Genomic DNA, 13787 nt, shown 5'->3' with positions numbered 1-13787 from the left:
GTGGATTTCTCCCCAATATATATATCCCTCAATCAACATCACTAAAAATAAATGATCTGGTACTTTATTACATTGCATAGTGTGGGGGCTTGCTGTCTGCAAATTAGCTGCTATATTTGATACAACACAACAGTGACCATACTTATAAGGTCTTTCATTGGCTGTAGTGCTTGGCAAACTCCCTCGCCCCACCCCCCCATCTCAAAGTAGGAATTAGTGGGGGGCAGAGTACAGGTTTTCTCAGTGCTGCGGAAATGTTGACTGTTGTACAATTTGGATGAGCATCATGGGGGTCACAATAAATGGTAGAGTGGTAGGTACAATTGGGCGTCAACTGTGTAAGAGACTAATCTCCTAAATTTGGATTAAGTCAAGAGGCAGCATACAGATGAGAAAGCTGGATCTTCTGCGGACTCTGGAATTAATTATGTCTGGGACAGGGGTGAGAAACTACGCTATTAGCAGTGATGCATGGGTTGCTTATGGGTTTTTAAGAATGTAACCATGCAAGAGCAGACCCACGGAAAGATGACATAGGAGGATCAGGTAGTCAACCTTACCAACTGTTGCAGAGAGGGCAAGGGTGACTAAAGGATAATGAACAGGATATCATTTGTAACTTTGGCCATTGATATCTTGGTGCTGTAAGCAGAGTGGAACTCAGACTGCAGGCTTAGAAATAGGGAATCTGGGAAGATAACTCTTCCAACTGGATGGTGGTGACAGGTTGAAAAATGTTAGAAGGAAAGAGAAGGTTAGGCATGGATTGTAGTTGACGGCTCATGGGTGGTTATTTTGAGGAGTGGGGTGATGACGGTGCTCTTACTACCTGCCCTAAATTTTCTACATTTAATCATATATCTATGTCCCCTCATTTTAGATCAGATACTGGAAGCAGTCAGTGTCTATCTACTCTGTCTCAACGCTATATAATTTAAACACCTCCATCAAATCTTGTTGTGATCTCCTTAGTTCTGGGAAATTTGGCAGCAATTTTTGTGAAAGGTCTTTCTCTGCATTTATCTGTCCTTACATCAGGCAGTATCATAATGAATCTCTGGAATGTATCCCCTCTGGTAACAAAAGTCTGGTCCAGCCACATGGCAGGATTACTTGAGTTAACAATCCAGGGAGATAAGGAAGTGAAGATGGAAACTGTACAGGAGAGTTCTAGAATGGGGGAACAGAGTGAGTTAGTGTGAATGAGAGCACCAGAGGCCAAGGCAAAAAGGTTGTTTAGCAAGGCCAACACTGGCAGAGGTGTCAGAACAGCTGGAGGGTCAAAGAAAAAGAAGTTGGGAGAAAGGTTTTAATGATGAATTAATGACAGAATAGGAGAGGATTTTCTTTTTTACAATGGCAGATTTGAGTGGTAAGAGAGACAGAAAGTAGTCTGAGACAGCGTTATCGGTGAAGAAGACCGTGAAAATAGAAAGGCCACAAGAGATCTTGAGGTTGAAGGGGTGATCTGCATGTGGGTCATAGTCATCTTAAAAATGCTTTAGCAAGCCTAGGAAGAAGCAACATTAGAAGAAAGGAAAAGTGACTGGGGTTGGGTTTTTCAAAAACCCCAAAAAACAAAGTTGAACCCAGTCATTTAGGAAAGGTGAAATATATTCTGTGAAAAGTGGATTTCATACATATGTTAAATTGATGATTTGTAGATTATTAGTTAAATAGTGTAACATACCAAATATCTGGTGTAGTTTGATTTTTTAAAATGCATTAATCATATTTAAAGCACAACATATATAGATTATCTTTCTGTCAGGAAGGAGAAGTGTTGATTTAAACAGAAACAAATTAAAGCTATCTTTCACGCGCCGTCTCGTCTTATTTCCTCACTGACACTTTTCCTCCAGGCTACACTCATTAGCCCTGTTCCCTGCTGGCCATCTGCTGTTCAGAGTGGCTTTTATATTGGCACTGTTGTAGTTTGGATTGTGTAAAACTGGTATCCACAAGTATCTCCCAGCTATATGCTGCTACATTCGACTCTCTTATCACAGTGGCAAAACCAAGGACCCATTGCATAACCAGCTCAGTTTAACAGCCCCTCATGTGCCTTCTTGATGAGACATAGTTGCTCTGACAGCTCTGTTGATCAAACGATCATTGACCATGCAAAAAAACCTTCTATAAATGGAGTTTACTCTTGCTTCCTCTGACTGAAAGTGCAGATAGTGGCAGAGATAGTCAGGACATACTGACAACACTTCTGTGGTGTGTTAGGGTAAGACTGAGGATGGCCTGAGGTCCCAATCCACTCACACAGCCTTACAAAGTACTTTCCTCATTACTGATCTGCATGAACCTTGTCCCGGTCTCTGGAGATTTTTGACTAAACTGATAGAGTCACGAAAGCAAAAGCAGTGTTTGGAGAAACTTGAGGCTGAATTGTAGTTCCAAAAAAATGGGTGGGTTGGAGTCAGATCAGAGGTTAAAACTCAAAATATGTGAAACAGGAACCAAGTCTGCCCACAGGCTGGCTGTAGGCAGGAAACATACAGAAAAAGAAATAAAGAAACCCTCCAGTTTTGTTCTTCCAGGATTTCTCACCTTAAAACAATCCTCGCATGTCTTTGAAGCTAAATTTCAGGCCAATGTGTCACTGGTTCCTACTAGAGGACCAATTAAAAACCAGCCCCACAATTCTGTATTTCAAGCCTCTGCCCTCAGGGTCCAAAGTATAGGTTCCAGATGCAACAGAGAGCTCTGAGTTCAGCTCATTTAATGTTGGCAGCTTTGGGCACTGGCATGCTATTAATATAAAGGTACGGAGCCAACAGTTCTGATCAGAACAACAATATTTAATGTTGTGTGTCGCTGATAGTTAATTTAGTGAGTTTGTTTGAATATGAAATATATAATTGCCTGGATTTGGGGCCGAAAATAAGTCCTGCTGACTGGAGTACTGGTTCATGGGCTCCATCTTGCCTCCAGGCCATTTTTGCGGAGAAGGCATTGGCAGCCAGCAGGACTACCCACCTGTACTGGAATTTTCCAGTCAACCTTTGAGTTCCCACAGACAGCGGGGACTAGTTTGGGTACCTGGAGGTGAGCATCTGATGGCAGCGTTCCAGGCAGACCAAGAAGCTTTCCCTGCCTGTCTGGGTGTGACAGCAGTCACAGGCTTCCCTATAGATGGGTTGCCCCCCACCCCCATATTGGTGGTCTTGCTGCGGTATCCATATCTTAATTATTTAAAATGTTGCCTCCATGTTGAACACCCTCTCTCTTACTTACCTCCCATTACTGTTTGCTGCTCCCTTCAAGCTAGAGAACCTCTGATTGCCCAGCCCACCATCCTTAATTGGACAGAGTACCTATCACAATGCCAGTTGTGGGTCGCCCATGTGAAAATTCCAATTAGTGAGTATTTCCTCCTCGCTGAGGATCTGAGACCTGCAAACAGTCTCAGTCACTGATTCCTCTCTCTCTCTAAGATGATTGAATTCTGTTTATGAATTATCTGTAAATAATGATGTGGATCAAGAGTTGGCCAGTGTCATTAATGCCATGTTAGCCATTTGATGATAATGGGCATGAGAGCAGTAAGATGTGCGTGCACCACAACCACCCCCCCCCCCCCCCCCACACACACACACACACACACACACACACTCCCAAGCCCTGGCTTGTATAAATATCCATTTACCTGAATGGTAAGTAGAATGGTTGTCAAGGAAAAGCCTTCTTCCCATTTCTTGGGATTATCCAGAAAGTCTATACATGGTTTTCCTGAGATTGTGTCCACTGTGAACAAAGGACAAGCAGAAAAAAGTAGATTCAATTGTCAAGTAACTGGTGACTTATTTTTACCAAAATAAGGAGGACATTCAAAAGTTGTGAACAAGAACAGGCTGTGTGGCAATGAAGCTCATCTCCTTCACATACCCGTACAATTGGCTTATTTATGCACTCTGCAACATCTACTTAATCTCCAAGTATGTTCTGTGTAAGTACTCCATGATCAATAATGGAGGCAGAAAAACTCCAGAAAGGCCATCTATTGTTGCAACACCAACAAGGCATACTGTTCTCTGTGAATAATGCTCCATCCTCCTCACAGCAAAACTCTAAGGATGTATCTCATAGAATATTCAATTATCCCAGTCTTCATCTATCTATCTCTGTAACTTCCAATCCAAGTCCCAAAATAGATCATCCAGTCATTTTTTGAAAGAGTTGCTGAGATTATGTTGTTCCCAGATAAACCCATCCTTTAGGAGAAAGTTTGCAGTTACTCACCATTGGGATGAAATGGAATTGTATTGAAAGTGACAGTTGGAGGGACTGAGTCATAATCTTCTGTATACTTCAGGGATATTTGAAGAGAAGCACCTTAATGAAGTTAAAAAAAATGTTTTAGTCAATCAACAAATTCTGGCACAGAGGAGAAGAGCAGAGGTTTGAAGGATGGGATTATGGGGCTGTGTCTCTATCCTCACATACTACCTGAACATTATTTGAGTGCCAATTGTTTCCATTTATGTGGGCCCACAGGGTTGGAGGAACCCCATTGCCACCTTCTATGTCATGTTCTTGAGGGAATTCTGCCACCTGCTGAAAGCACAAGATCCTGCCCAACTTCCTACAGATTAAGGTCACCCTATCAGAATTCCCTCGGTAGGCTATTTTAGCTGTAGAGGCATCACAGCTGAATCCAGTCCTGTCTTCACCCAGTGTACACACTTTCTGACAGGCGTCACTGGGCCGCGATCAGGAATAGGTCGGAACAATAAAGCCATTCCAGCTGAGATCGGCTAACAGCATATATGAGGATTTTCCAAACTGCTCAGTCCCTTTGAGTAACTGGGAAACGTTTAAAGCCAATCAAACTTACATAGCGGGAATCAATAGATTTGAGAGTTTAAAAAAAAAAATTCAGTACACATTAAAAATCAACGTTTCTTTTCATTTCAAATACACAGATTAAACATTTTAAAACTCTTTCAACAAGGATTACAAATCACAGAATGGAATTCATTGTTGCAACTAGTACTGTCCATGTGACTTGATTCTGACAATTATGTGAAGAGCTTTTGTTTAAAGTTATTCCTGTCAGCATTAGATCAGAGCATCTGTGAGAGCACAAAAACATGGTTTTAACTCATTTAACTTCTCATTATATCTGACAGTGATTAACTATTTAGTCCAAAACAAAATGTATTCAAAATCTTTCAGTAAGTTGATTTTTGTAGTGAGGTGTGAGTCACTATTACACAAATGACATTCCCTTTGCTCATAGCTTGTTAGTGTCACTTGAGTCATGTGGTGTTAAAGACCAAGAAAGCAAACTTGCTCTCAGTCCTCCAATTCTGATGTTGCCCTGCAGAGGTATATGAGAGAGAGAGATGACTCCTCATTAGACTTTACTCTCTCTTAATGCACAGAAGCACCAGGCCTTAAGCGAAGATTAAGAATTTAATGGTGCAATAAGTCACAGGTATAATTCCATATCCCACCTCTCAGAAATGGAGTGCGTAATATTTTTGCCCCCATGACATCCCAACCTTTTCTCGTATTTTTCTTCTTCTGAAGTACTGACACATGCAGGCAACAGTACTAATAGTCACCAAGTACCCTCTGCTATTTTGTCAACTTGTGTGTATGTCTGGGCTGTGAGTGTTAACAGGCTGTCTGTTATGCAGTGAGGCAGCAACGACCATTGCAGTGCCCTTAATGCCACCTGAATTGCAATTACCGGAGACCTTCTTGTTTGTAGAGATTATTTCCACAGTGGACTGGGTGAGTGAGCCTTCAGGGGGCCAACATTTTGTAAATCAAATGTTGAAACTTTATACTTAATTTTGACAACAAAGTTCAACATACAAAATAATTTAATGAACAGATGATAGGCTTGTGAGGTGATTCAGCTGTTTCCAACAGTAAATCTTACAGCAACTGAAACTGCAAAGATCCCAGATTCAATCTGTGCCGGATTACTGGATCTCAGTTGGGGGTGGTTGTAAAATGAGCTACAATTGATTTCACTGGTATAAGATTAGAGAACAGAAAACCAGCATGGATTCTGCTACTGATCAGTACTGAGCAACACCTGCATAGAGGAAGAAAGAGGGGAGAACACAAAAGGAAAATAGTACGAGTCGGGTGAGGGGAGAGTGAGTGTGGGGAGAGATCAAGAGGGAAGATAGACAGGGAGAGGGAAGAGAAAGAGTAAGAAAAGAGACATCAAGATGATGCAGATGATAAATTTAGCTTATGGAACTATCCTCCAGGAAGAAATTAATTAATTCAGGACAGGAGAAGGGCAGGAGAGAAAACTGGTAGAAAAACAAGGAAGAAAAAAAGGCAAAAAGAATGATCATTTGTACAGAAAACAATAAAAAACCTAAAATTAGTTGTTAAATTATTTCCTTCAGAATGGAATTTCCTTTGCAATTTCAACCCCATCTGTCAGCCATTTAGTTCCAAAATGATGCCGAGTGAATTTACCATCTCATTTATCAATTACAAAGAAAAAGAAATGGGGGATGCGAAAAAGCTCAGATTTATTAGAACTGAAAACTCTGCACAGACAGGAAGAAATGCTGAGTAATTATCAAACAGTTGAAGATCTGAAACAGACGCCCAGACTTTTTATTGTGGACTTTTCATTTAAATTAATAATTGACAACATCTGATGTAGAAAATACATTACAATTTTTGCTCTCCACTACACATGAAGTTTCAGAAATAAATTAGATAAATTATTGCGGTTCAGTTCATCTCTTACCTTCCCAGAGGGAATCTTTCAATCCCTGAACCGTGGCCACCCACTCTAGCAGATTCTCTCTGACTGGGGACACGGCAATGCCCTGCAGTGGCATAAAAGTATGTTGCATTATTAAAGTGCCTGGATGCCTTCAAAGACACACATTTATTCAGATGCTTTCCTCCCAACTGCAGCTTCCACTCAACACCCAATGACCTACTTGAATGGTGAGCGAGGACATTTGGGTTCAGTTTGCCTCCCATGGGAAAAGAATCAGCCAATACTGTCCTGGCTCACCCGAAAAGGTACGGGGGGACGGATGTCACCCATGTAGCTGTGCTTCAGCACTACTCTCTGTCTTCAGGGAAACCAAGTTAAAGTGCAGAAAAAGTGTCCTTATAGGCCTCAAAATTCCTGTTTATTAGTTAAATCTAAATTCATGTTTATCATATAAATGTTTGCATTAGTACATCTATATTTTAAACATTTTGGGTCCAGTATATACCTGTAAGATATTGGAAAATGAGTTCCGTGTCTTTATGGCAGAAGGCATCTGATTACTCAAATTTCACACATTGAACACTCACCAACTGAACCGAACAATTACTTCCACACTGCACCGATTGGCTCAAGAATTTTTATTTACTTAAATGCAAGCAATTCAAAAATATCGAACAGCACAAAACCAATCTCATTCATCATCTAACTATGAAAGATTGCGTGCAAATAAGAGACCGGGAAGATACAAAGTCAAAGAGAAATTGTGTGGAGCATAATGATCAGTGGGGAAGTGGGTGGAGAGGGCAGTAACAGTGGCAGTGAAGAGGGAAGGAAAGACCTAAGGAATCAGACAGAGAAAGAATAGGGACAAGACAGACAAACAGAAAAACAGACACATCAATGAAAGCAACTATGAGAGAGAGAAGTTGAAAGATAGAGCAGGTACCAAAAATAATTCAAGGCTGGAAGTTGAACAGGATCAGTCACTGGGAGCATAAAATAAAACTGTTTCGTACATGAGGAATGCTTCAGGAGACCAAGTTGACAACATATGGGAAGACAAATAGTAAGAAAGTGACAGATGAGATCAGTCAAAATGGGGTCAAATCACTTTGCTCTGACCCCCAAATTTTGTGTCAATTCTGAGAAAGAAAATAATGCAAAGCAGACTGTGTGAAAGTGCAGCATTTCCTGTCATAGAAGGTCAACTAGTATATTAAACTATTCAGGCTTACTTACAAAGAGTCTAGCTTCTTGAAGTTGAACATGTTCTCTTTCCAGTAATAAGTAAGCCTTGGATTTCATGGACTTGCAGGATAATCACTTCTCAGCAAATAACCAATCAGCTTAATTGTGCCAGTGTGAAATAAGGCATTTTATCCTTCCTCCACCTTTGTAGTGTCAAACAAATCAGAAAGAACAGTTTAATATTTTACAATAGATATATAAACAGAATTAATTAAATGGAATTAACATCTAAACCCAAACAATATTCCCAGTCGGTTATTATGAGAGAGGATTGGGAGGAAAGTGATTTTGTACGAAAGGCAAGGTGCCATTTGAACTTTTGTGCAAACTTGGTTACTTGATAGTAGGAAATTATCCTGTTATATCGTTACCCTGAGAGCTCATCTTGTTTCAGTGTGACGGTGAACAAGAATCATGTCATTTGAAGTGACATGCTATTATATTGTATGATGCAGACCACTCGGTTTATCTTATTTCTTACTTTGAAGGGTATTTTGGAATAAGATTTCCTTTTTACCATCGTATATTTATTCCCTTTCTCAGCCTGGCGTCTGCAGGTGATGTGGAAGATGCATGGTTTGCTCACAGATCAGCACCCATAAAATTGACTGCCAATAAGTTTCCAAAACCCAAGATATGACACTTGTTAGAACCATTTCTTTCAAAACTGAATTTCTGTTTTGAAATATGGAAGGACATTGCATTATCCGACATCTGAGTGCTGACCAGAGAGCTTTTCTTTTAAAAAATAAGTTCACCTTGGAACTGTCAACAAGCAAGCCACTTTCAAGAAACCAACTGGCCTGTCTGGTACTTGAGGAAGATCTGTTTGTTTTGAACTGAAATTATTTTAATGGATGGGCAAATAACTGAAGAAAACTGGTAACTTGCTGGAAATCACCAAGCAGAGAGGGAAAAAACTCAATTTTGAACTTGCTTGTTTTGAAGTTAGTCTTGGGGAATAAGCTGAGAAAGGAAGGCTACTCTAAACTTTCTCTCTCTCTTTCTCTATGCCTTGCTAGAAATTTTGTGTGGCTATCAACCTGTAGAATCCTCATCTGAGTGTAACTTGTCTACATTTGGACCTGCAAAGCTAAGACCCGAAGAATTGATCCAGCCCTAGGATCATGAGCTGAGAGAGATGCAGCAGCGACTAAGGGTGGATGACACAGGCTTTGAGCTGATTTTTAAAAATTCATTCTTGGAATGTGGGCGTTGCTGGCTAGGCCAGCATTTATTGCCCTTCTCTAATTGTCCTTGCGAAGGTGGTGGTGAGTTGCCTTCATGAACCACTGTGGTACATGTGGTGTACGTACACCCACAGTACTTTTGGGGAGGGAATTACCTAGCAACAGTGATGGGATGGCGACATATTTCCAAGTCAGGGTGGTGAATGGCTTGGAAGGGAACTTCCAGGTGGTGGTGTTCCCAGTCATCTGCTGCTCTTGTCCTTCTAGATGGTGGTGGTCATGAGTTTGGAAGTTGCTGTTGAAGGAGCCTTGGTGAACTCCTGCAGTGCATCTTCTGGATGGTACACACTGCTGCTACTGTGCTTCAGTGGCGGAGGCAGGGAATGTTTGATTATTATTGTCACATGTATTGGTAAACAATGAAAAGTATTGTTTGTTGCGTGCTATAAAGACACAATATACCGTACATAGAGAAGGAAAGGAGAGAGTGCCGAATATAGTGTTACATTCATAGCTAAGGTGTAGAGAAATCTCAGCTTAATGCGAGGTAGGTATATTCAAAAGTCTGTTGGCAGCAGGGAAGAAGCTGTTCTTGACTCGGTTGGAACGTGTTCTCAGACTTTTGTATATTTTTCCAGACAGAAGATGGAAGAGAGTATGTCCAGGTGCGTGGGGTCCTTAATTATGCTAACTGCTTTCCTGATTGCAGTCTGTGGGTTAGGAAGTTCAAGATCCAGTCGCAGAGGGAGGAGCCAAGCCCCAGGCCATGGAGTTTGGAGATGAGTTTCATAGGAATAATGGTGTTGAAGGCTGAGCTGTAGTCGGTAAATAAGAGCCTGACATAGGTGTCTTTGTTATCTAGGTGTTCCAGGGCTGAGTGCAGGGCCCTGGAACACAGGGCTGATGGTATCGGCTGTGGACCTGTTACAGCGGTAGATGAACTGTAGTGAATCCAGGCAACCTGGGAGGCTGGAATTGATTTTGAAGAACTTCATAATGATGGATGTCAGAGCCACTGGACAATAGTCATTATGGCACATTGCTTGGCTTTTCTTTGGTACCAGGATGATGGTCATCTTCTTGAAGCAGGTAAGGACCTCACATTGGTGTGAAGAGAGAGGTTGAAGATGTCTGCGAATGCTTCCGCGCAGGAACTGAGTCCTCGTCCGGATACCCCATCCGGTCCAGTTGCTTTCCGTGGGTTGACCTTCGAGAAGGCTGCTCTGACGTCTGCAATGGTGACCTCGGATTCAGGTTCGTTTGAGGCTTCCGGGTTGGAGGGCGTGCTCTTGCTGACCTCTTGCTCAAAACAGGTATAGAATGCATTGTGCTCATCAGGGAGGGGTGCATTGGTGCCGGCGATTTTACATGCCTTCATCTTGTAGCCTGTTATATCTTGCAGACCTTACCATAGTCAGCAGGAATCCGAATGTTTGTGGATTGGATGCCAAACAGGCTTCTTTGTCCTGGATGGTGTTGAGCTTCTTGAGTGTTGTTGGAGCTGCACTCACCCAGGTTAAGTGGAGAGTATTTCATCACACTCCTGACTTGTGCCTTAGACAAGCTTTGGGGAGTCATGAGGTGAGTTACACACTTCAGGACTCCTAGCTTCTGATCTGCTCTGAGAACCATGTATTTACATGGCTAGTCCAGTTCAGTTTCTGGTCAATACTGTCCCCATGATGTTGATATGATGGTAGTTGTAGGGAGGATTGAACTAAACGGGGTGCATAGTGTCAAGAGGATAGGTGTAGGTAGCCATTGAGTTAAGGGTAGGTGCAAGGGCACCAGGGATAAGTGTGCAGGTGCTGTACACAGTGTATAGGTGTAGAGAGTGGGTATGAGGGGTATAGAAAAGATGCAGGGTATATGGGGGTGCAAGAAGTACTGAAGCAATGCAGGAATATTGGGGTGGATTTAACTGGTATTAAGGGGGATCTGTATCAAGGGGGTATAGGGGAATTGAGGGGGGAGGGTTAATGGAGTATTGCGGTGTAGTGGTCTGAGCAGTCTTTAGGAGATATTGAGAGGGGGCTAAGGGCTTTGGGGGTATCATTGGAGATGTTTAGGGGTAATATAGTGGTTGTTTAGGGGCTATACTTAGAGGGGGGGGGGGTTAGGGATATATGGAGCGATGTTTAGGGGGATATGGAGAGGGAGTTTTAGAGATATATGGGGTGTTTAGGAGGTATATTGAGGGGATTTAGACAGCATATTGAGAGGGGGTTTAGGGGAATGGGGAGTGTTTAGGTGGTATATTGAGGAGGGAGTTAGGGATATAAGGGAGTGTTCAGGGTGTATATGGAGAGGGAGGTTTGGGACAATTAGGTGATGTTTAGGGAGAATAGAGGGCATTTAAGGGGTACGGGGGGTTTAGGGGTAAATGGGGATGTTTAGGGGGTATAGAGGGGATTTAAAGGGTATATGGGGGTGCTTAGGGGTATATTAAGAGGGGGGATTTAAGGGTATATGGGGGGAATGTTTCGGGGGTTTCCATTTCCAATTGCAATCTAGCTTGTTTACAATTTGGATCTTGAAACAGATTACCTACACTTAATAAAACTCTTTAAGAACGATATTTAAAGAGATCGGCTTCCTTCAGGAGCGATGGGCTGAATGCAAATTTATTTTTTAAAATTGAAAGGCTAAAATTTCAGCACCTTAAATATATTTCGGAAACATGCAGGACTGGGCGGCTGCTCCGCGGGCCGGGCTCTCACTCCGCTGCTGTCAATTCCCGGTGTCTGGAGCTGCCTCGCAGGACCGGAAGTGTTGTCTCGGTTGCTAGGTAATGGGTAGATGGCGTTTCCGGTTGTTCTTTCTCCCCCTCCTCCTCCTCCCCCTGCTGGCCATACACGGTCACTACAGGGAGAATCTGAGTAGCTGGACATGACCCTCATCCCATCTGACTGCAACCCCATTTAAACCTTGCTCTGAATTCATCTGATTGTAACTCCTTCTACACCTTGCTCTGAATTCATCTGACTAACTCTTTCTACACCTTGCTTTAAATTCATCTGATTGTGACTCCTTTTATACATTGCTCTAAATTCATCTGACTGCAACCCCATTTAAATCTTGCTCTGAATTCCTCTGACTAATTCCTTCTGCACCTTGCTCTGAACTTCTCTGACTGTAACTCCTTTTATACCTTGCACTGAATTCATTTGAAACAATCATTGACACAACATCAAACTCTCCCACCCCGAGCTACCATTAACCTGAGGATTCTGATACTGTAAACACATAATCCTTTCACGTTGTCATCTCTTTCCTTTTAAGTTTGGTTACCGCAATCACCATTCAACCTGGAGTCAGACTGGGATAAGAAGAGCATTTCCTTCCTCCTTGGAGGGAAGTATATGAATTAGACTCAGTTAATATGGCAATCCTTATTTTTAAAAATATAGGTAAGAACCTGGCTAGAAAGAGTTTGTACGTCATAACAGTATGTACATGTGTAAAACGTTTATGGAGCTGAAAGAACTGTAGAAACAGAAAAAAACTGCATTCTGGAAGTTAGAAATAAACATAGAAAATGCTGAGGAGGTCAGGCAGCATCCGTGGAGAGTCAGAGTTAGGTTATTAACATTTTATCCAGAACAAAAGGGAAAAGTGAGAGATGTACCAAGTTATAAGCAAGTGCGAAGACAAGGTGTATAAATAGGAAGAGATTAATGGAAGTAGAAGTGTGCCTATTAAAGGGAGAGACAGGTGCAATTGTAATGGGAGTTGATGAAAATATATATGACTTCAAAGTAGTAGACACAAAAACATTCCACGAATGATGGAAGGTCTAACAAGAATGAGGAACTTAATAAAAAAGTCAGTATAATTTAATAATGTTGGAGAAATTAATGGGATTGAGTGGTGACGAATCTCCTGAGGCCTGGTAACTTGCATCCTAGGATTTTAAAGGAGATAGCTTCAGAAATAGTGCATGCATTAATTTTGATTTTCCACAATTCCTCAGATTCTAGAACAGTTCTCAGGGCTAGAACGTAGGAAACAAAAGACCTGCTAATTAAGAAAGGAGGTACAGATAAATAGGGAACTATAGGCCATTAACCGAACAACAATTATAGGTAGAATGCTAGAATCTATTATTTTCTGACAATCATCTGGTCAGTCATGCATTAGGTACATTTAAGCTTGCAGCGCTCAGAATTAATGGAATGAAATTGAAGACTACATCAGAGCAAATATCATGTGCAGTGAATAATTTTATGGGAATGAGTGTTGTTGAATTCAGTACTGAGGGTGAAATTTAGCAAGTCAACAATGGCAGAGATGTCATGGTGAATGGAAGGACAGAGATGGAGGACTTAGCCAGCAATTTTAAATATTATTAAGAGAACGGAGGGAGATTTCTGAGGATGGATGGTTATGTTGTGTCATTGGGGAAAGTTAGGGTGATGTCGGTGACAAGAAAGGGAAATAGCTACACAAAGCTTGTTGATGATCAAAATGTTAGAGTGGAAAGATGTTGATATCAAGATGAATGAATGAGTGGGAGAATGTGCGTAATGAGTGCGATTGAGTGAGGATAGACAAATTGCAGATAAAAGATTTCCCAAGTTTCTGAAAAAGATCATCTAACAAACCTCACCTTGTAATCTAGGGACAGAGAG

At 41.6% G+C, this 13787-nt stretch overlaps 1 protein-coding gene across 1 annotated transcript in view; it reads right to left on the bottom strand.

Moving 5' to 3' along the window:
- LOC144497321 (ubiquitin-conjugating enzyme E2 U-like) overlaps window positions 1-11913 on the bottom strand; it is a 43555-nt gene extending 31642 nt beyond the window's left edge. The window contains exons 1-5 of the mRNA XM_078218411.1: window positions 11817-11913; window positions 7958-8109; window positions 6740-6821; window positions 4252-4344; window positions 3659-3756 (exon numbers count right to left, since the gene is read on the bottom strand). Coding sequence (XP_078074537.1) covers window positions 3659-3756; window positions 4252-4344; window positions 6740-6821; window positions 7958-8023 — 339 coding nt within the window. The 5' untranslated portion in view covers window positions 8024-8109; window positions 11817-11913. The remainder of the gene's footprint in view (window positions 1-3658; window positions 3757-4251; window positions 4345-6739; window positions 6822-7957; window positions 8110-11816) is intronic.
- Window positions 11914-13787: the final 1874 nt, after the last annotated feature.

Source organism: Mustelus asterias, chromosome 8 (genome assembly GCF_964213995.1).
Source record: "Mustelus asterias chromosome 8, sMusAst1.hap1.1, whole genome shotgun sequence".
Lineage (NCBI taxonomy): Eukaryota > Metazoa > Chordata > Chondrichthyes > Carcharhiniformes > Triakidae > Mustelus > Mustelus asterias.
Note: the sequence above shows the minus strand (reverse complement) of the source record. Positions and strands in the feature narration are given on the sequence as shown.